At 40.7% G+C, this 21,728-nt stretch overlaps 2 protein-coding genes across 5 annotated transcripts in view; both read right to left on the minus strand.

Annotated features, from left to right (window-relative positions):
• Positions 1-7,858: 7,858 nt before the first annotated feature.
• On the minus strand, positions 7,859-20,079 carry mfsd12b (major facilitator superfamily domain containing 12b). Of its 2 annotated transcripts, XM_080431475.1 has the most exons (10): positions 18,069-20,079; positions 17,608-17,769; positions 17,143-17,353; positions 16,345-16,477; positions 14,514-14,696; positions 13,204-13,296; positions 12,445-12,537; positions 10,278-10,451; positions 9,514-9,608; positions 7,859-8,972 (listed from the first exon to the last, which is right to left on the minus strand). In XM_080431475.1, the coding sequence occupies exons 3-10, from the start codon at positions 17,268-17,270 to the stop codon at positions 8,849-8,851; spliced, it is 1,023 nt and encodes a 340-aa protein (XP_080287601.1). In that variant the 5' UTR covers positions 17,271-17,353; positions 17,608-17,769; positions 18,069-20,079; the 3' UTR covers positions 7,859-8,848. The 2 variants fall into 2 exon arrangements, with proteins under 2 accessions (XP_080287601.1, XP_080287602.1); XM_080431476.1 differs by lacking the exon at positions 17,608-17,769.
• Positions 20,080-20,225: 146 nt separating this feature from the next.
• The window catches only part of csnk1g2b (casein kinase 1, gamma 2b), a 42,670-nt gene continuing 41,167 nt past the window's right edge, over positions 20,226-21,728 (minus strand). For all 3 annotated transcript variants that reach the window (XM_080431474.1, XM_080431473.1, XM_080431472.1), the window contains one exon: positions 20,226-21,048. In XM_080431474.1, coding sequence (XP_080287600.1) covers positions 20,994-21,048 — 55 coding nt within the window. In that variant the 3' untranslated portion in view covers positions 20,226-20,993. The remainder of the gene's footprint in view (positions 21,049-21,728) is intronic.

The following is a 21,728-nucleotide window of genomic DNA, read 5'->3' on the forward strand; positions in this document are numbered from 1 at the left end:
AAGATGAATATGGACACATTGGACAGCACAGTGCGTTAGGAAATTGCGCACCAGAGCACACTCGCGCATAAGACTATGTTTATGCCAGAGATTCGGATGTTTATTGCAGATAACGAAAAAATATGTGTGTGTGTGTGTGTGTGTGTGTGTGTGTGTGTGTGTGTGTGTGTGTGTGTGTGTGTGTGTGTGTGTGTGTGTGTATTATAATTATAATATACTATGTATACTTTTACAGCCCTTCCCCCAAAAAGCTGAGAAAGAGGCGAAGAGATGTGGAAGAGATGTGAGTCCTGACCGGGGAGTCATAAAAAAAATAGCAGATCTACAAGCTCACAATGCCTGGCGTTGTGAGCTCTGTTGTTGTGGTTGGACCCACAGGTTAAGAACACAATTTAGCAACTTGTCCTGAAAACTAGTTGTGAACACAGCTGAAGAGTGTAGCGCTTCCGGGGGATTTCCAGAGTCTGTCTGGACTGCCGTTGTGCTGCATATCAATGGACCATATTTGGAAGATCAATAACCATTGGCTTCCTTGATTGGTCAATCCAACCCATCAGCTTATTGCTGATTGGCCAAACTTAGTGTGACATTTGTGCCACTGAACCAATATATGTTGGAACGCGCAAAATAGAACTCTGTACTTTACGGATAAAGAGTTGAACGATTAAATGTTTTATCCACTGTCGTGCTGGTGAGAGAAATGTTCTACTGGGCCGTACATCTGGAAGGAGGAACATCTAGAGGTAATCATGCTGCTGTTGCAGTGGAACATAAAGTGTTCGACTTTGGAGGGCCTTATGGGGACACAGGTGACATTGATGTGAACATCTTCAACACAGTGTCTTTACGCTGGGTGAAGTTGCCCCCAGTGACACCTGGGAGAGGAGAACGTCACCTTGAGGTTCCCTCCAGGCGCCGGGGACATACAGCTGTGCTGATAGATTATATTGTTTACATCTGGGGAGGCGTTATGCACAGAGTGTGGTCTCACTGCAACGTGCTTTATGCATTTGATGTGGACACCCACAGATGGGTAAAGCCTGAGGTTTCTGGGACTGTTCCAGAGGGGAGGTACTACCACTCAGCCTGTGTCTTGGGGAAGGTCATGTTTATCCTTGGAGGAAACACCCAGCTGACTGGATGGACTAATGACATGTACAAGTTGGACACCAGCACAATGGTCTGGTCTTTAATTAACACCAGAGGAACTCCACCACCTTCTTTATACCGTCCCTCTGCCACCATCATTGGGACAAAGATGTTTGTAATTGGGGAATGGTGGAACCAGGACAATATAAGAGTGTTTGACACAGAGACCGACTGCTGGCTGAGCACACCTTCTGCACATTTTCTTCCAGAAATGCGCTGGGGTCATTCAGCCTTTGCCTACAAAGGACAGCTGTACATATTTGGTGGCTTCAACAACAACCAGACCATCAATGATCTGCGGAAATTCAGTCCAGAGACCTTCTCCTGGACGAAGGTTGAGACCAAGGGGAAAGGCCTGAGTTCAGTGAATACGCCGTGCTGTTGCATTGTGGGAGATCGTATCATCCTCTTTGATAATGACCTGTATGTCTTAGACTTGAGTCCTAGTTTGAAGACGTTATCCAAGCTAGCAGTTATTCAGTACGGTGTGGATCAGTCAGAACTCACACACAACGTCAGGTGGGAACTGACAGCCATGACGACCAACGCCACAAAAAAAAACTAAAACAAAACAATGAGTCATCCAGCTTTGTGGAGCGTCTTCAGTGGTCCTCAAACTATTTAGCCTGAGAAATAGTGAAAAATGTGTGCAAATCTTTGAATATATATTGTTTTAAAGCGAACATTTGTAACTCAAATCTTTGCTTCTGGGGGGTCCCTGGAACAAAATATTTTGAGATGGGGATCCGTGGCCAAATACATATAATTTTGGGTGGTCCTTGACATGAAATAGTCTGAGCACCATTGATATAGAAACAATTTTTTTTTCAGAAAACTGTTAGTATTTAGAAGACATTTTGTAGAATTGGCCTCAGGTCTTAATGGGTTAAATGTATGAAGTTCTTTTGAATTTTTTTTTAATGAAAATGTTTATGAAATAATAATTTAAAAAAAAGACATTTTCTTAAGATCCATAAAAATGTGTAACCCACAGTGTGGGAAACAGTGCTCATACGAACACAATTGGCCCGCGTTCGGAGGAGGGAAGCCGGGCGGAGACGGTGCTATTTGTCACTGTACGTACTCCTACGGGCTGGGGGGGGGGGCTCTATGTCCTCCCGGTGGGGGCTCCTCACTGGTAGGTGAGTCTGTAGGATACAACAGCAGTGACGACACACAGAAATGTGTGTGGGGAGGAAACAATTGGCAATATAGCTGCAAGCAGCAATAAGCGGGTTCGAGGGAAAAGGCAGAGGCAGGAAGAGGCAGGCAGAGAGAAAGAGAGTGAGTGAGTGAGTGAGTGAGTGAGTGAGTGAGTGAGTGAGTGAGTGAGTGAGTGAGTGAGTGAGTGAGTGAGTGAGTGAGTGAGTGAGTGACTGACTGACTGACTGACTGACTGAGTGAGCGAGCGAGCGAGCGAGCGTGCGTGCGTGCGAGCGAGCGAGCGAGCGAGCGAGCGAGTGAGAGAGAGAGAGAGAGAGAGAGAGAAAGAGAGGCAGTTAGAGAGAGAGAGGGAGAGAGAGAGGCAGAGAGAGAGAGAGAGAGAGAGAGAGAGAGAGAGAGAGAGAGAGAGAGAGAGAGAGAGAGAGAGAAAGAGAGGCAGTGAGAGAGAGAGCGAGAGAGAGAGAGAAGAAAGCTGAAATCCATTCCCCAAAGTTCGGTCACTCGCTCACTCTCCTCGCTTCCTCCACTCGCGCCTAAGCCCCGCCCCTGCGAGGAGCCGAGGATTATTTGCGAGGACAGAGTGGCCGACCAGCTGGCCTCAAAGGATCGGACTGCACTTAGCGTCATTTCAAAGCGACGGCAAATTCCGCGATCACTTATGACGTCTCACACAGCTGGACCAGAGCCGTGGATGAAAATACACATGCATAGAATAATATGCAGGTATAGAATAATACAGAATATAAGAATAGACAATTCATCAATGTGGATGGCCACATTGTTATCTTTATAGTTAAAGGGTCTACACCATGAAAATCACTTTTTTCTTGGTTTTTTGTATTTTTTGGGGTCCCCAGTGTTTTTTTTTTAATTCAGTCATTCCTTCTCATTTCATGGATTTCCAGAATGGGCGTGTCTGAACAGGCGATTTCAGAATGGAAATGTTTATGATGTCATAAACATTAATGATGGCAAACCCAATGTTAAATGAAAAGTGCCCGAATCGCTCCGAAACTTTTTCTACCCCCCCTAAGTGGGGGTCTACGAACAAATACTTCGGGCTTGGATTTTGGCTCCGCCCCCCGGAAGTGGGTGAAACAGGCACCTCAAACACTTGGTGGAATTGTTCAAAAATGTTCAAAGTGTTTTTTTTTCGATTTTGTATTTTTCTTAGATGCTTCTTTTTATGCAGATTTTTTTTTTTTTTTTATAATTTTTTTTTTTAATATTTTTTTTATTAACAGACAGAATTGCTCAGTAGCCCCCCCCTGCACAAGAGGACGTTTTGGTATTGCAGCTGAAAGTGCTGTATAAGCCAGAGACAATTGACTTGGGATGAGTATATCTGAGTGATGATTTAGGCTCAAACCTTTTGAAAAAGGTTTGAGGGACATACACCATATGATATTAAATATCAAATATTTTTTTTAAATTCATGGTGTAGCTCCTTTAACATTTCGTGCAAAGCCATTTATTCCTGAAATAGTGAACGAAGCGCCAGGATGAGCAAACTTACATTTATGAATTAAATCCTGACCCGTCCCTCTTTTTGTTCGTACAGTCCCCAGACCCCCCACCCCCCGCAGCAGTCCCGCACGGCACTGCTGCTTATAACAGCCACCGTATGTTACAGAGTATGTCTGACTCTGAATTACATCATTCATGCAGGGTGGCCATACGTCCTCTTTTACCCGGACATATCCTCTTTTGGGGGGCTGTCTGGGGGGTTTTATAAAATCCTTCAAATGTCCGGGGTTTTGAGAGTTTGGGTGATATCCCCCCCACTTCTGGGACGAAGAAAAAAGAAAAAAACTCAGATTTTGTGATTTTGCTTGATATTGTTTGATAGCGAAATAAATCATGACTGATAGACATGAAAGAAGACCCTTCACAGCTAATAGAGAATTAACATTTTTAAGAATCGGTTCAGAATTGAATGAGTACGGCTATAGTTAAAGCGTAAAGTGTCCTCTCCTATATTCAGTCTGTATATAAATACAATACATTATTTTAAACATAATCTTTGTCAGAGTAATTTATAGTAGTCCATGCACTGCATTGAGGCATGCAAGGAGAGAAATGAACTATCAGCTTTTGAGACAGAATAAGTGTGCACAATATATTACAATGTATATAATTGTATTATGCTTTATATCATACAACGCCATAAAGCCAGTGGCTTGTTGCGTCTTTTCTGTTAATTTACACTGTGTGTGTGTGTGTGTGTGTGTGTGTGTGTGTGTGTGTGTGTGTGTGTGTGTGTGTGTGTGTGTGTGTGTGTGTGTGAGATGCGCAACGAGTGTTCGGCTGGGGCGAAGGGGGGGGGGGGCAGCCGGTGTTTTCGGCATGGTTTCGGGTTTCAAGCATTGTTTGTGTGGCCACATGTGGAGGAGGACCATGTACGTCACGGGAGAAGGGAAAAAACAAAAAAAACGTGTACACGTGATGCGGAAGTCTGCCGCGGAGGAGCTGTGGAGAGTGGTCGAGCCTACACTTGATGTACACTCGCTAAATGCGGAAGTAGAGAGCCTCCTCGGCTCCTCCACTCGACTCCACTCGCCTCCTCCAAGAAGCAACTGAATAATTGGACCCTGAGCACATCCGGTTTGGAGTCGGAGTGACCGAGTGGGAGTGAGCGAGTGGCCGAGATTTTCGGGTTTGGATTTCAGCTGAAGTGAACATGCATTAACTAACAAAGTCATGATTTTTGTTCAGTAAATTATATTTGGACTGGTTAAATTGGGGTTTAAACCAGGGACCTACAGACTTGCAGGTAGACAGTGTACTGACTGAGCCATTGGATAGACAGAATTGGACTTCATGTGTGGTAAGTTATCATACAGCATGGGTTGCTTATTATATACATACAAGCTCATAACGCGTCACATTGTAGATCGGCTGTATGTGGTTACTGTAGGTGTTGTATTAATAATTACATTTGCAAAGTAACTAAAGCTGTCATATGCTGTAATTGTAGTAGAGTAACACAAATGGAAAGTAAAGTAAAAGTACCTAAAAATTGTACTGTGCTTTGTAAGCACTTGTATTGGTACTTGAGTAAATGTACACTTTTCAGCACCATTGAGGAGCCAATGACTGACAGGCTAGGTATCACCAGGTGCACTAATTGCTAGAGTGCAGAGGGACATGGGTTGATATTAATGGTATTAACTCAAAATGTATATATCACACAGCTTAGATTTTTTTTTATTAAATCGGAGAGTGATGTAAAAAAAATCTGTAGTGTAAAAGTTGCACGTTCATAAAATGTCAATGTATATTGTGTCTTGTGTCTGGGTAGCTCAGTTGGAAGAGCTCTTGACTCTGAACCGCAAGGTCATGGGATCAAATCCTGGCAAAGGCAACACTGCATATGTGTAATCTGGTTCCCTGGTGTATAGAGCATTGTTACAGGTATAGACTCATTTGTTTGTTAATGTTGCTACCCTTTAAATGGCCAATAGCGTGGCATTGGGCGCTTAAAGTTAAATATTTTAAAAACAAGGGAACCAGGGGACCTGGTACTGCCAGACCCCTAGTGGTTGAAATCTGAATGGCCGGAAATCTGAATGGTTTCTAAACTACGTCACACTAAGCTTGGCCAATCAAAAAGAGGGACATGTAAGAAAACGTTTTCGTCCATATATGGATGAAATGGGGACAGACAAAGCCTCATGTAGGCCTGACCCCCTGGGTCTGGCAACTAAACATTATTTCAAAGAAAAAGCCACCAGGCCACTAATGAGTTGTGAGTGAAGACAGGTGTGATTGGTGATGAGTGAGAGCAGGTGAGAGGGGTGGATCCAATCCATGGGAATAGGGGGAAGGTTGCTGACTAGATGACTCTTTTCTATACCCACCCTCACTAACCTTAACCTCAGTAAAACAACGACCTAACCTCAAGAAACACTATTTGTAAAACTAAGAATTCCAAATGATGATCACTTCAACACATTGTTGGGGACAGGGATCGAACCAGCGACCTATGGATTCGCAGGCTGCGTCTCTTCTCATTGAGCTAGAGATATGGCCTCCCTAATGGTGTCTGTTGATATCTATACTTTTTTCCGTCTGTTATGAACCAAGCCTCTGTTTCGCTAACTACTCTAGATAACTGGTTCACAAAACATTTACCAATAAAGTATTTTTTTTGTCTCCTCGGAATGGAAACTAGTGAAAATAGTCGATCTACAAGCTCACAACGCGTTGCTATCTGAAAGGTTGTGAGATTGTAGATCGGCTATTTTCACAAGAAAGTATGTCATACATAAAAAACAACTACTCTCAAAAAAGCATTTCATGTTATTTTTAAAAAATTGCACATGTCTGAAGTAACAGGGTCATGTTTTGTACAATGCAATTTAATTATAACCTGCATTGAGTGGGGTTTGAACCAGGGACCTTCGGAACAAGAGGCTAACACTTTACTGACTGAGCTATTCAATCCACAGACTTAGTCAGTGAGAAAGGAGAATCCAACAAAACAAAACAAAAGGGGGAATGAAGTATGTCATACATTGAAAATAACTACTCTCAAATAAGCATTTCACGTTATCTTTAACAATTGCACATGCATTCATTGATACAGTCATGTTGTGTGCAATGCAATTATAATGAAGTCTGCATGAGGTGAGATTTGAACCAGCGACCCCGTGGTTTCAAGGCAGATGATTAAGCAGTCAAGCCAGTTCAAACTGCTCAATATGGCGTAAAATCTGAGGGCAGAGCTCACTGGTCAAAGTGATAGATGTGTTCCTCATGAGTCAAGGCACATGTGTAAGCAAGTTTCACGGCTGTCGGCCAAACGAGGCATGACTTTTGCCTTTTTAAAGTTTGCATGTTCAAAAAATTGCTATAGCGCCCCCCTTTGACCAATTGGAGTAAGATTGGTTTCAGTGATACTTGGAATGACCCTCTACATTATTGCAAAGTTTCAAACAAATGTGAGTCTGCATGTATGTGTTAGGGGCAGACGAATAATTTTCATAAAACTGCAATATTCATTGGCTCTTAAAAGCTACATTGATTAACTTACAAACTTCTCTTGAAGTGGGATTTTAGATATTGGTCCAAAGTTCATGTGTAAAAAGTTTCGTGCAGATTGCTCAAAGATCCCAGGAGGAGATAGATTTGTACTGTTTTTCATATAATTCAAAATGGTGGGAGATCTAAAGGTCAGAGGTCAAAAGTCAGAATGTGAAAGTTGTTAGGCATGAGGAGACGCATGTGTGTATTGAAGTGTCATGACTGTAGGTCAAACAGGGCATGAGTTGTACCTGTTCAAAGTTGGCATTTTCAATTGAGTGCTACAGCGCCACCCTTTGGCCAATGGTTTTGAGTTTCGGGTCTTCGCCGTTTGGCATAGCCCTCTACCATATTGCCGAGTTTCGTAAAAAGTGACCACACGGTTAGGCCAGAACTGCAAAAACGGCGGAAGAAAGCCTACAGTTTCAAAGAGGTTTCGAGCCTGATAGGCCTCGAATCCTCAATTACCCTTCAAGAAAGTGAAGTTTAATAATCAGACACTAGATGGTGGTCTGGCTGCATCCTTTACATCCTTTAATAAACATTGAATTACACATGAAAAGAACAGAGAGACTTTAAATGATATCTCTGAGAAAAAACAAACAAGCATTGAAATCAGTAAAATATTTTCAAGAATTAGCAGCTTTAGCACAACCCTTGCACAGATTTCACCGAGTATATGACTGTGCAGGCTACTGAAATCTTAATGCAGTAGTAGATTATAACAGTGGTTTTCAAACTTTTTATGCCCAAGGCATACCAATAGGCAAGTCAAAATCTCAAGGCACACCTGTACTCATATAGCGAAAATAGCCGATCTACAAGCTCACAATGCGGCATGGTGTGATGTGTTGTGAGCTAGTAGATCTGCTATTTTCGCTATACTTTTTTAAAATCTTCGCCTATAATGACAAAATAGGGATAGCAGGTCAAAACATTTTGGAATATATATCTTCTATCTATCTTTTTTAATGATATAAAACTTGCCTCTGGATTGGGAAATGAGTATGCACAAAGTTCTGATTTAGTAAATAAATATACTTATACTTGTACTGTATATTGCAATAATAATGTGTGGTTGGGACAAAATCCCAAGGCACACCTGCACTTGTCTAACATCACAGCAGCGTGCCTCGGTACACCATTTGAGAACCACTGGATTAAAGCAATGGTTCCCAAACGTATGAAGTTCTTTTGAAAAATGTTTGACCTTGATCTTTTGAAATAATTTAAAAATGTACTTGCGACGCATAAAAATGGGTTCCCACTGTTTGAGAACCACTGGATTAGAGTATACAAAAACAACCTTCAGACAATTTCATTGAGTCATCTTACAAAGTAGCGACTTTCAGACCTGAACTCCAACAAACTCCAACAAAGCTATATGGATGTTTGTACTGTGTATGTTCTAGTGCTCACCAACTTGTGTTTGTGTCGTGAACATATGCACATCAAGTTGTATACCGGTTTTAGTTTTTTTTTTTTTTTTTTTGCTTGAGTGTTTTGAGCCCTAGTTCCGCCGTATCTTGATTGGCCAGATGAAAAGTGTCAAAAGGGAAACTGCAGCTGCCACCGCCACGCCCCCGGTTACTATCACCATGACATCACGGTAGAACCAAATGGAGGCCTCTGGACTGTAAATTAAATAAAGAAATAAAGAAATAAAAAGATTCAGATAAACAGAAAAGAGAAAATTGAATGGTACATGATTATTATATGGCTAAGTAAATAAATAAATACATAAGTAAATACATAATATGGATATTCATCGAGATTGTTCAATTTTGCAATTTTTATCAACCTTCCCAATTGTGTTAGTATGTGTTATATGACAGAAAAGTAATATTACAAAAACAAATTGTATGAAGATATTGTATTGAGGATTTTGTTGCATCCTTCCTGCCCAAACAACAACAGGCCAACAGGAATAGGTTGCAATTGTGTTTTGTGATGAGACTCTACAGTACAAAGTGTACAGATCTCTCTATTTACTGACCATCTGCCTTCAGTTTTGCTCTTCGGAAAAGTTAGTCGAAGGAAAGTCACAGACTATTCTGCTTTATTGGTAAATATAGAGATATAAAGGAGGGGTAATGACTCAGGTCAAATGCAGACTATTTGCATAATGTGGTACATGCACCCAACTGCTTGAGGGACTTTGAGTCAAAATCTCACCTGCTTGGTCGGAGGCACTGGATTAGAATGACTCCCACACCATTAGCTATCTTGTCTGTAAGGCTCATTGATCCATAAACAAACGCTCCGCTTTGCTGATGAAAAATGAAAACTGATCTGAGATTATCACAATAGTAATGTTTGAACGATTGACACCACTTAGTGGTGGCAGTGACTGGACACATCTGTCTAGGCACCATTTGTTTTATGCTATATCCAGACATTGGGTCACCAGTTAACTGACTTTGGAGGTAATTATTACCTTGAAAAGGTCATTGAAAAGCCACTTGTGGAGTCTGATAACTCAAGAGTCCGTTAAGGGGAAATGAGGGTGTATTTGGGTCCACTTTTCTGTTATCGTTGGTTAAACAATTTTGTCATAGCTCTTACGCCTTAATGTGAGGCTCTCGTGTTTAACCTTTTTGTGATATGATACTGTCCCTGATGAGGAGACTAGACACCATTGTTTATATACTGGTTATAACCAAACCAGCTGACATCAAACTCCTCCTTGCTAAAATTTGTTATAGCAGTGGTTCCCAAACCATTTATTTCGAGACCCAAAAGAGAAATTTGATGTCTCCCTGTGACCCAAACTTGTGAATATAGCAGATCTACAATTTGATGTCTCCCTGTGACCCAAACTTGTGAAAATAGCAGATCTACAAGCTCACAACGTTGTGTGCTTGTAGATCGCCTATTTTCACGACCCACTGTTTGGGAAACAGTGTGTTATAGGCTAGACGCAGTTCCCCTCAACTTACTGTCTGTTCTCCTATGAGCTTGGCCGTCATGGACAGAGACATGACCAGGATGGTGGCAGAACCTGCTCCTAGTAGCACAGCGGCTCCATAGATCCACTCATGTCCAATGGATTTATCCAGAAACACCCAGGATGCAAAGCCAAGCACCAACAGCAGGCCCAGGAAATAGGTAGTCTTGAGTACAGATACAGTAAATGTTTTAATGTGTAAAACCTTTTTACACATTGTTCACAGTACACAGACCCTTCTTTAAAGAGCTTTAGCCTTATAATCCATCCATATCAATTTATATGATAACGCCACAAATAACATAACACATAATAATACTATATGGATAGAGTTTGGTGTGGAAAGTGATAACATAATTATCCTCTATTGCATTATGTAAAATCCTCAGTGTTAATGTATCTACTTGTAACTCTCAAAATGTTCAAATGGAACCTTCAACCTTCTGCTAATATACTCTCCTTCTCTGAAACTAAACTTGACGACACTGTAGAGGACTCTGAGATAGAGATTGAAGGCTACACAGTCATCAGGAATGATAGGGATCGCAAAGGTCTGTATGCTCAGGTTCAGATACTTTAACATATGTACTGACCTGGGTCATAACTCAATTGAAACTGTGTGGGTTGACATAATATTTCCAAAAGGCAAACCCTTATCGGATCCATCTACAGACCTCCTGGTCAAGATGATATTTATGATGTACTTGAGGAGAGCTCAGTTGGCATTGTCAAGTTTTGTAACCTGCATTGCCTCAACCAGCTTTACTCAATATACAAGGGTGTGTGATATTACTCAAACATAGACCTAGTTTTGATATCGGACAGATCCAGAATCTCCAGGAGAGGTGTTTTTGAGTGACTACTACGAAATTTTCTGTACCCGTGAAAAAAAAAAATCTAAGGCCACAAAACAGTCAGATTCAGATCACTGAAAAAATACTCAAGTGAGGCCTTAAATCATGTACTGGAGAAGCTGGACCGGTCCAATGTAATAGACCTGCCTGAGGAAGGTCTACACCAGGGGTTTTCAACAGGTGACCACTGGTGGTCCGTGAAGGTATTGCATGTGGTCCCTGACCATGCATGTAGTAATGTAGGAAAGTGAAAGTGAATATGTTCTTCCACGGAACAGTGCACTAATGATCTGGTGACCTATGATGATGCGTCAATGTCAATGTGAAGTCGGACGTCAAGAAATTCCACAGAAAATCTCAAGAAGGGGAAGTGTACGGGATTGCCTGATTGAGTCATCATTATTAGGAAAAGTGCTCATACAATCACATGTGTCTGCTCACTCATACATAAGATACAAAACATGAGTTTAGTGGAGGTTGGATAAAGTAAGAGAATGGAATAAGGGTAGCTGTGGGGTAGGAATAGATCGGTGGTTCTCAACCATTTTTTTTGTTGCACATAGTATCGTGCAACAAATTAAATCAAGCCCTTAACAGTCATTATCTAATTGCAAGCTTTTTCTCCCATACCAAGCCATATTTTCTTACATTTGATGGACTTAATAAATATTATTTTAATACATTTTACAAAGGTATTTTATTCTATTTACATTTTAAAACATTTTCCCATGGACCACCTGCAGGCCTAATTATACTATGGACCACTATTAGTCTGTGGACTATTGGTTGAGAAACAGTGGGATGTAGACATGGGATGCATAGAAAGTGCTACCAAAGCACTAATCTTATTCCATATCCCCAGATTCCCCACCCAACACAACAGTGGTCCCCAGGTTGATTCTTAGTCAGTGTGGTGGTACCTGGTGCACAATCAGTTGAAAACCCCTGGTCTTCTACACGACCAAAACGTTGCTTACATTAAAACTTCTCTTGAACGTGCAAGTGGCAGTGTGCGGGTATATCTTTCAAGATTGATCTCACCGGCACTAAAATCAAAACTACAGAACTCTCAAAACAAACTAATCAGACTACTACTAGGCCTCACACCTAGGACTCACCTAATCAATCAATCAATCAATCCATTTGTACATTCTCAGAGTTAAATTAATACTGAGGATTTTACTGTGTATGAATCAATTCATTGGTTACCACATAACACACACAACCAGGGGCGAAAACATAATCTCCACCTCCTGACCTGGTGGAGATAATAAAAACCATACAATTTTAAGCTGAGAGACTCACAGTAATGCCTGTGCACTTGCTGATTGGTTTCAGGACCAGGGAACACACAAACCCACTGACATACATCACCAGTGGTATGATGGCAATGAAGTTCTGACAGGGCAAAGAGGAAGAAAGTTAACAATGCCTTGGAACACGGTAAGTCGACACAGAATTCACGCAAACAGATTTCCAGTGGAATTACAAAAGATTTAAATGCGTGTGAATAGAATAGACATACTTTATTGATCCCCGAGGAGAAATTGTATACCAATGATGCTCTTATCAGTAAAGGGCAATTTAAGCAATAATTATAGAAAGAACAATACAATTCAAATTAAATAGAACGATAAAATTCTATAAAATAATATTGCACGTCTGTAGACCTATATTGCAAGTCAATCAATCAATGCCCACTAAGCGTTTAAAAGATGAATGGCCACACGTACAGTAGGAATGACCTCCTATGCTGCTCAGTAGTGCATTTTGGCATAATGAGTCTCTCACTGAACGTGCTTTTTCTGTTGACTAGTTCATCATGGGGCTTAGACAGTCTCCTTGTCTCTGACACTAATGCCAGGGAGTCCAGCTCCACTCCCACAACGTCACTATAGCCTTCCAATCAGTTTGTTGACGCTCTTGGTCTCCACTGCCCTCAACCCTCTGCCCCAGCAAACAGGAAGGCACCGATCACCACAGACTCATAGAACATCTTTAACATCCTTGTGCGGGTGTTGAACGACAAAAAGTAGAGGCGAAATGAAAACAGTAAGGCCTTACCTTTGGTAACAGCAATGAGTCAGTGAGATACATGGAGATGTAAGTCTGGGACAAATTGACCATTAGTCGAGTGCACATGTACAAGAAAGCCACCTGGACCAAAGACAAACAAAGCAAATCTTGTTACCATTTACCAACAATCTACTGTACATATGTTGGCTACCAGTTAAAAACAGAATTGAATTAAAGCTCTTGGCTCCACATTATACTGCCGACCTCCACCATGCCAAATTCCTCTTTCCTAGTGTATTTATTGGTTCCGGACTCCTGGTTAAAGTCCTTTTCCATTGCTGCCCAAAGGATTTTGAATAATTTGCAACTTTCTATTAGATGTTCCCCTAATTGAGAAGTAAATCGCCTCCTCAGACACACCTTATTTCCATAGCGTATGAATTTGCATATGTCATGTGTTGTGTTTTTCTGCCTATATTTTAGATATTTATTTCACGCATCTTATATGATTTTATTTTTCATTGGGTTTTTTTGGGGGCTTTTTGTGCTTTTTACACATTTTTCTCCTCAATTTAGTCATTATGACAATTAATTACTCCCACACACACATTTTGTCACGTTTCCCCTGGAAACTATCACTATCTCACCAATCACAACACTCGCTTCATTCACGGAGAATGTTAACAGATTTGTAAAGCGTCTATGTCATTTCCTTGGGCGGTACTTCCACCAAATTCCAATACTTCCGCTTAGATCCTCAACCGGGCTAGGTCTTGCCCAGCGTGTGTTGCATCCTACTGACTCCCCTGCCAGTGAGGAGCCCCCTCGTCCTACTTTTCCCGCCCCAACACTCCCTGATGACAGGTGCCGCCCCTAGCCCGTAGGAGTACATGCACCGCTTCCCACCCCAGAACACAGGCCAATCGTGTTCGCATAGACACTCGACAAAGCCGGATGCACCACGGTGGATCGTTTTTCATTGTTGATGTCAATCTGTACAACAGTTTGGTCATTGCACATTCGTTTTTTTAAATGTGCAATATAAATGACAGGTGCTGTAATGATGATTTTTTGTTTTAGTATTACATTCACATAGCAATCATAGCTAGAGGGTTTGTTCAGTAACGGGGGTCTCCCCGTCTTTCCCGCTCTTTAGTAAAACTTTTAGTTGGGATACCAATTGCTTCCAATCAGAAAAGAGAACTCAAGCACTATAATGATTAGAAACAGAATATAGAGTTTTTACTTTTTGAGAATAAACATTTTGTTCTAAACCACCTTTTTAAACTGTCCTGACTTTAAATAATTTAAACTATATTCATAGTTCCTTTTCTCCTTAGTCTATACTTTTGTGTCACCTGGTAAAAAGAGGGCTCCTTCAGCCAATGCTTCCACTGCAGCAGAGGTTGAGAACATATCTCCTGGGAGGAAGAAGTGATGATGCGGGGCTGCCTCTCTATCGCTGGGGACCGCTCTGGGGTGCCAATGTGGAAAACCAGGGAGAACAGTGCTCCTATACCCAGCACAATAAGTGCCAGGTTCTATGGGTAAATATTGGGAAGAGAGAGAGGATTGTGGAATCCAAGCACATTTTTGGTCCATAAGGACTAATTAGAGTATGTAATATGTTATGTTTTAGCGGCAAAGACACTTTTTTGGAGGATACAAAGGCCAGGTCAGCAAGACCATCAAATAAAACAATGATTGGAAATAATACATTGAATTATAACTATCGATGGGGGGGGGGGGAGCTGTTATTATACAAAATAAGGTATTAGTATTTCTATTTACAAGTTACCATTATATATACAAACTAAAACAATTATCCACAATATTTAAAGTGGAAAAAAGCGGCACTCCGTAATAGACGTACAAGACAGGTCTCAGTTTACAAAAAAAAGGTAAACTGAGATCTGTCTTGCACGTTTATTTTTGAGTGCTGCTTTTTTTCTACTTTAATTATTGTGGATTATTTTTTACTATAAGCATTGTTAGCTGAACACTCACAGCCAAGGAAGGCACACAGAGGAAGGCACCTGCTCCTCCTTTGGATTTATACAAACTCCTGAGTCAAAAGATCATAAAGCCTCAGCCCTCGTCTAATCACTCACTGGACTAGTTTGAAGATGAGGATGGGGAGTCAGGGGGAATTAAGAATTCAGAATCTCAACAAAAGACACTGATGTCTAAAAACTGTATTGATAGGAAAGGGGCAGGGGAGAAAATGATGAAATCAGCTGGGGCACTGGGGTAATGCGGGCAGGGTAAGGCCACAGTGGCCTCATAGTCAGGGGATATTTCAAAAATCTGGGAATAAATTCCTTACCAAGAAATTTCTTCACCAATGTGTTTGTAAAAGTGTCTAGTAACACATCTCATAAAGACTGAAATGCAGTTTCCCTAGGGGAATTTTTGACAGCTGCTGAAAGTTGAGGTACCCACCATAACCTTATGCGGGGGGAAAATCTAAATTTAATTATGTTTTAAGTAGCATGTGAGGGGTCAAACTAGGGTGTTTTTATGATTCTGAATCCATTGCAAGCATTTGTTTTGCACCAAAACCACTCCTTGGGCTAAAAATGGCCCTAGCCAACCTTTTCCAGGTAAATTTGTTTGTGTAAAAAGCCCATTGAGATTGGGCCGTTTTTAGCCCAAGGAGTGGTTCTGGTGCAAAAAAATGGATTCAGAATCATAAAAACACCCTAGTTTGTTTGACCCCTCACATGCTACTTAAAACAGATTTATTTATTTTTTAATCCCGCATAAGGTAACTTTCAGCAGCTGTCAAAAATTCCCCTAGGGAAACTGCATTTCAGTCTTTGTGAGATGTGTTACTAGACACCTTTACAAACACATTGGTGAAGACATTTCTTGGTAAGGAATTTATTCCTAGATATGACATTATTCTGATAATATTCCCTGACTATCAGGGCATATCATTTTGTCAAATGATGGCTTACAATGTAATAATGCATGAATAATTATTCTTAGCTGTTTAGCAGCAATGAAGTCATTGCATTCCTACAGATCATTTTTGTTCAGCATAGAGAAAGCGGATCTTACTTGAAATCATAAATTATACAAGAGGTATCATCGACATCCCCAGATGGGCTATAAAACTGTAATATCAGGTATAGCGATATCACTTCACATTCTCATCAAACAGAATGTCCCTTCAGCAGTTCTTACCCTAAATAAGGGAATGTCCATCTGGCCCAGATTGTCTTTAATAGAGGGATCCAGATGGTCCTGTGCTTGGAAGTGAAAGAGCAGCCAGGCCACTGCATACACAGTGATATTTGCCACCACTGTGAATGCATACCTATACAGGGGGGGGGGGGGTTAGAAGCATTTATATATCACAGTGGTGGTATAAGAAAAAAACACAAGCAGATTGCTACAGTACGCTGCATTATTTATGCAGATATATGGGATTCATAGCGAGTGCATTTACAGTACATCCTCTCACTAGAGTTACTGTTTTAGCTTTAAACATTTTGGAGCAGAGAAGAGCAAGTAATGTAGACCAAATATTTGCTATAAGCTCTTATTGGTTTAGAGCCGTCGGATACACAGCAGCTTATATGTTCTCTATGCCTTATGGCATGCTTCTCTAAAATACATTTGCATTCAGGTGAAAAAAAGAGGTGAAAAGTTATGGGCCATGTTTGCCCAAAATAGGGACGGCAGGTTGAAAGTGGTTAATACCTTGAGTTACAGTATGACAGTTGTCACAGGGTGAAGAATTCCAATTGGCTGTATATATTTGATAACAGACTGTACCTTTGAAGAGGAAAATATCATGCACACAATCTTACTGATTCTCGGGGAAAAAATGGCCCTTTAGTAAATAGTCAGAAAATAAGAAATGTACTCCTACACAGTTGAAGACTAATAATCACAAATTACTCAGCAGTGACCTCATGTTATATATATTATACTATACCCGAAAAGCACAGTGGCTCTGTGGTTGACCCGTGACCTAACCTGTAAGCAGTGAGCTCCACCTTAGCATTGTCACCGGACACCAGCTCTGGGATGAGGGAGAGGTGGGAGATCTGAGTGGCTGCCCAGCCAAACTGGAAGATGATGATGAAGGGGGAGAAGTAGGTCATCTGAGCCCACTGCGGGGTGTTTGCATCACAGGCCAAACACGGGCTAAAGACGAAGGCGAAAGAAACGAGCACGCAAACCGTTCCTGGAGAGAGTAGGCACACAAAACATAGGCTGCTGGAACAATCTTCTCCTTTTTTGCCACAGTGAAATTATAGAGATGCAAAGTCAATAGCTGAGATAATTGTGTATTAGTAAGATTTACGTTCTGGGCAAAATTGTCAAAAGCCAGCAATCAAAAGCTCAGGGGATGGAGCAACTGACAAATTCAAGGTGCAAGCTGTTGAAGAACCCATATTACTTAATGGAAGGTGAAGTTCTATGGAATACTTAACTTACCCAATAAATGCCAGGTTTTTCTCTTGCCATATCCTAAGAATCCATGCGTTCGGTCAGATTCGTATCCAACAAGGGGCGTGCAGATTCCGTCCGCCAGTTGACCAATAAGCAGCAACACACCCGCATATGTGCTCTCGAACCCTAACACGGCGTGGTAATATACTAACAAATAGGTGAACCACAACGAGGCGCACAGGTCGTTTAAAAAGTGTCCCACTGCATAACATATACGCCTGTAGATTGGCAAAGGAGGGCTAGTAGACATAGATAGCTCCATGATTGATTAATTTCCCGTGATAAAAGTTCCTTTATTCACAGTTAAAGTTCTGTACTTTTCATATTTACAAATACATGATGCAAATGGTTACACTAACAAACGTTATGCAAACACAGTTCAACCTTGGTCTGAGCATCTCCAAATAAACGCTTTCCCAAAAATCTTGTGAAACCATAAAACAAACCTAATGCAAGATTATGCCAAACTGGGTCCCACGCTGGTCAGCCGAACAGGTTTAGCATCCAGAGTCAGCCTAATACCCTAATGACAGGATGCCAGATTTCCCTCTGGACCAACAATGGACCTTTGGATCCATTCTTGCGCGTAATGTGCGCTGCAGTGTCTTCAGGATATCCTGAGATGAATTTCGCCCCTGCAGCCAGGGTCTATTATAGTAGAGTGCATGTCATCATACACTTGCGCAATGTTGATAACTCAAAGTAGTCAAAAATAACCAAATAACCAAGCTGTGGTCATGAAAACTCGTGAGCATCAAAGCTGTTTGCAGGGGTGGGTTCCCTTTTTCTTTTTCACATGATGCGTGAGTCAAACATGATACACACGCCACTTCTTGAAAAACCAGTTCTTGCTTATACAAGTTAAGTTTCATTTCCCTTCACACTAGACAATTTAATATCAATTAAAACTGTTTCTAGACACTTGGGAAATGAGAGCCAACCCTCAAGTTGACCAATTAGTTTGTCACGGTACACCCATAAAATATGCAACATCATTTTCATATGATTACTAAAAAGTTAAACCATTTTGTTCCTCATACAGTTAGGTTAACCCTTAGTGGCTTCAGCAGTGTTTAAGTGGAATACTTAATGTTTCAGCTTGATCTCAAACACCCTGGAGTTGACCATTTAACTAGTCTCCAGTTTAGAAAAAAAAAAGTATAAATCATACCAGTCCTGTATTTCTCCGGAAATCAAAACTATGGATAAGAGAAATAGTTTTTGTGGGAACATAACCCAGAATAAAGAGTTCATATGACAGACGTATACATTCTGGCTTCAAATGGTTACTCATTTTCAATGACTCAAAACTTGCTGTCATGGTGAAAACAGTCTGGTGTAATAATTCAACCTAAATATTTTAGATTATTTACAATGTAATCACAGATATTAGGAGGCTCTGTTGGGACAGTGACAAATTCAAGGCCATAAAAATTACTATCTCCAATGTAGAAACTTAAGCAGAGTTCTGAAATGGCTAACTGTACATAACGTAGATGACAGAGCACCAAGTTGTGGGACATACATTTCATTAGGCCGAAAAAAAAGAAAAAGAAAATAAAGAAAATGACACATTAGTATCGAGACACGAGATACATAGAAAACTACTGTTATCAGCAGCAGTGGTTTTAAAAGAAAAGAAAAAACTAACGTTGGTTTTCCATTCCAGTACTAGTGATTTGGTGGATTCTTCATTTAAGGCCCAGCAAACAGCAGTCCCTTCATTTCAGAGACAACAGACCCTGTAAACAATGAGACTACCTCACAAAGCTGCTTGTCTAACTGTGGCCTTCCGATAAATCAAACAAAAACAGAAAAAAAAAGACAAGAAACAAAAGTGTACAAACAGGTTTGAGTTGCTGTCATCATAGTCTCCTAGGTTCCCCTGAGCGTGCACAACGCACTGGGTCCTAATCTTTCAACAGTAGTTTACAGTAGGCTCAGGGCACAATAATCCCCCCACTGTATGGATGCTTTGATTGTCATAGCAGAGAATGAAGAGAGATGTGAACTCAAGATGTATGAGAGGAAGGGACCTCTACACAGTACAATCCGGAGAGTTAATTTAACCGAGTTAAATATACACTCCAGATTTGACTGTGTACGCACTTGTCCCATGACGCACATTAATTCACAATACATCCATAAATGCAAGCCCGCACACACGCACACAACACAGTTATCCAGTGAGCAACATTTGGGACAGATCAGATAAAATCTCATTGCGGGACACTCACTTGAGCTTTAAACATTTTACTTGGAAAGGCACAAACTATGATTTCCTGGTAAATTATTTTCATGTAAAGAAATAAAAATCAAAAATCATTTCATGTAAATTGACATTTCACGGCCATTATTCAGATATAAGTCTTGTGAAGGACTCATCCTAGTTCAGTCTTTATTAAGATGTTTCCTTAATCGTTAATTTCAAACCTAAAATTTCACTTACGTTTTTTTCTTACTTTTTTCTTTCCCAAAAGTGCAATATAATAATAATAATAATATAACAGTAAGAGAGCTTAATATCCATTTCTCTCAATCTTCCACAGTACCTGAGGCCAGTGACTGTGCTACAACATTGACAGACAAAAATAAAGCCAAAGTGAGAAGGGGGGAAAATGTATTCCAGAACACTACAACAGAAAAAGTAAAAGTCTCGTTTTCAATCCAGGGATTTGACTTTGAAAACTGAAGATTCAACTATGAAAAAAAGAAAAACATAAATCCTCCAAAAAAAATCTCATTTTATAGATGAAATGCTTCCTGTCATGTCTTGCAGTGACTGCAGAGATATCATTAGTATAGTTCAACCTTGATCCCACAAATAAAGAACTATTCTCTATAAAAAAAAAAGGAAAAAAAAGGAGCGGATTTCTTTCGACTCGACCCACACGACAGTTCCCTCAGACCAATGGCTGACTGTTGGAACAATACATGTTCTGTATGGAATCTAGAATACAACTGTTTCAAACAGTATTGTTATTATTTTTTCTTTTCATATTCACGGTTCATTGTTACAGCTTTTTTTTCTCTCTTCCTTTTTTTTTTTTTTTACTTTTTCTCGAGGCCCCTTTTATAATGCAGGTACATTTGTATTTCTTTGACAAAGGAATTAAGAGTCTGTTGTGAAGTCGGTAGGACCACAACATTCCTTTACTCGCCAGTAGCAGGGGAGCGCTGAGAAAGAGAAGGGGTGTGTGTGTTTGGGGGGGGGGGGGGGGGGGTAGAGAGTGAGCGATGGGGGGGTGAGAGGGATATACCAATAGATGGGGATTTGGAAAGAGAGATGGTGATCTTGTGTAGTTGCTTCCATTTAAAACTCAACAGTGACCAGAATGTTTTCAAGTCCTCCCCGTAATCTTTTATGTCTTCTATTTGTGCCTCTGGAGGGCTTTCCTCTTTCTCCTCTTGAAGAAACAACAGCACCTGCAGGCAGGAGACAAGTGTGATTGGCAGCAAGGGAATGACAAGGTGCAGATATCAGAAGCATGGAAATTCTAACGGTATTATCTACTTACAGAGTAAATATACACCCTGAGAGACACAGTACATGAAAACAGTGTTGTACTGCCCCCTACTGGCTGAAATGTTCATCTAGGCTGCACTGCTAGTGGCCACACCCTAATCATGACGCAGTAGTACCGGTTTGTCCTCAGGTGTCAAATGGTTAAAAATTCACCAATACATTACGAGTGAAGTGTGGCCAGCAGTGCAACCTAATTCAACCTGTAGAGGCAGTAACATTTGTTGATAGTTAGGGAATATTATCAGAATAATGTCAAATCTTGGAATAAATTCCTTACCAAGACATTTCTTCACCAATGTGTTTGTAAAGGTGTCTAGTAACAGATTGAAATTCAATTTCCGTAGGGGAATTTGTGACAGCTGCTGAAAGGTGGGGTACCCTTAACCTTGTGTGGGAAGAATTTACTAAATTGAATTCTGCTTTGAGTTGCATGTCAAACTAGTTATTTTTTTTATCCATTTGTTTTGCACCAAAACCACTCCTTGGCAGAACATCGTCCAAGCCCACCTTTCTAGCTCATTGCATAGGCTATGGAGTTTTTTTTTGGGGGGTTGTCAAATCAACAAGTCATATCTATATG

The sequence above is a fragment of the Gymnoscopelus braueri genome (genome assembly GCF_963280865.1).
Source record: "Gymnoscopelus braueri genome assembly, chromosome: 6".
NCBI lineage: Eukaryota > Metazoa > Chordata > Actinopteri > Myctophiformes > Myctophidae > Gymnoscopelus > Gymnoscopelus braueri.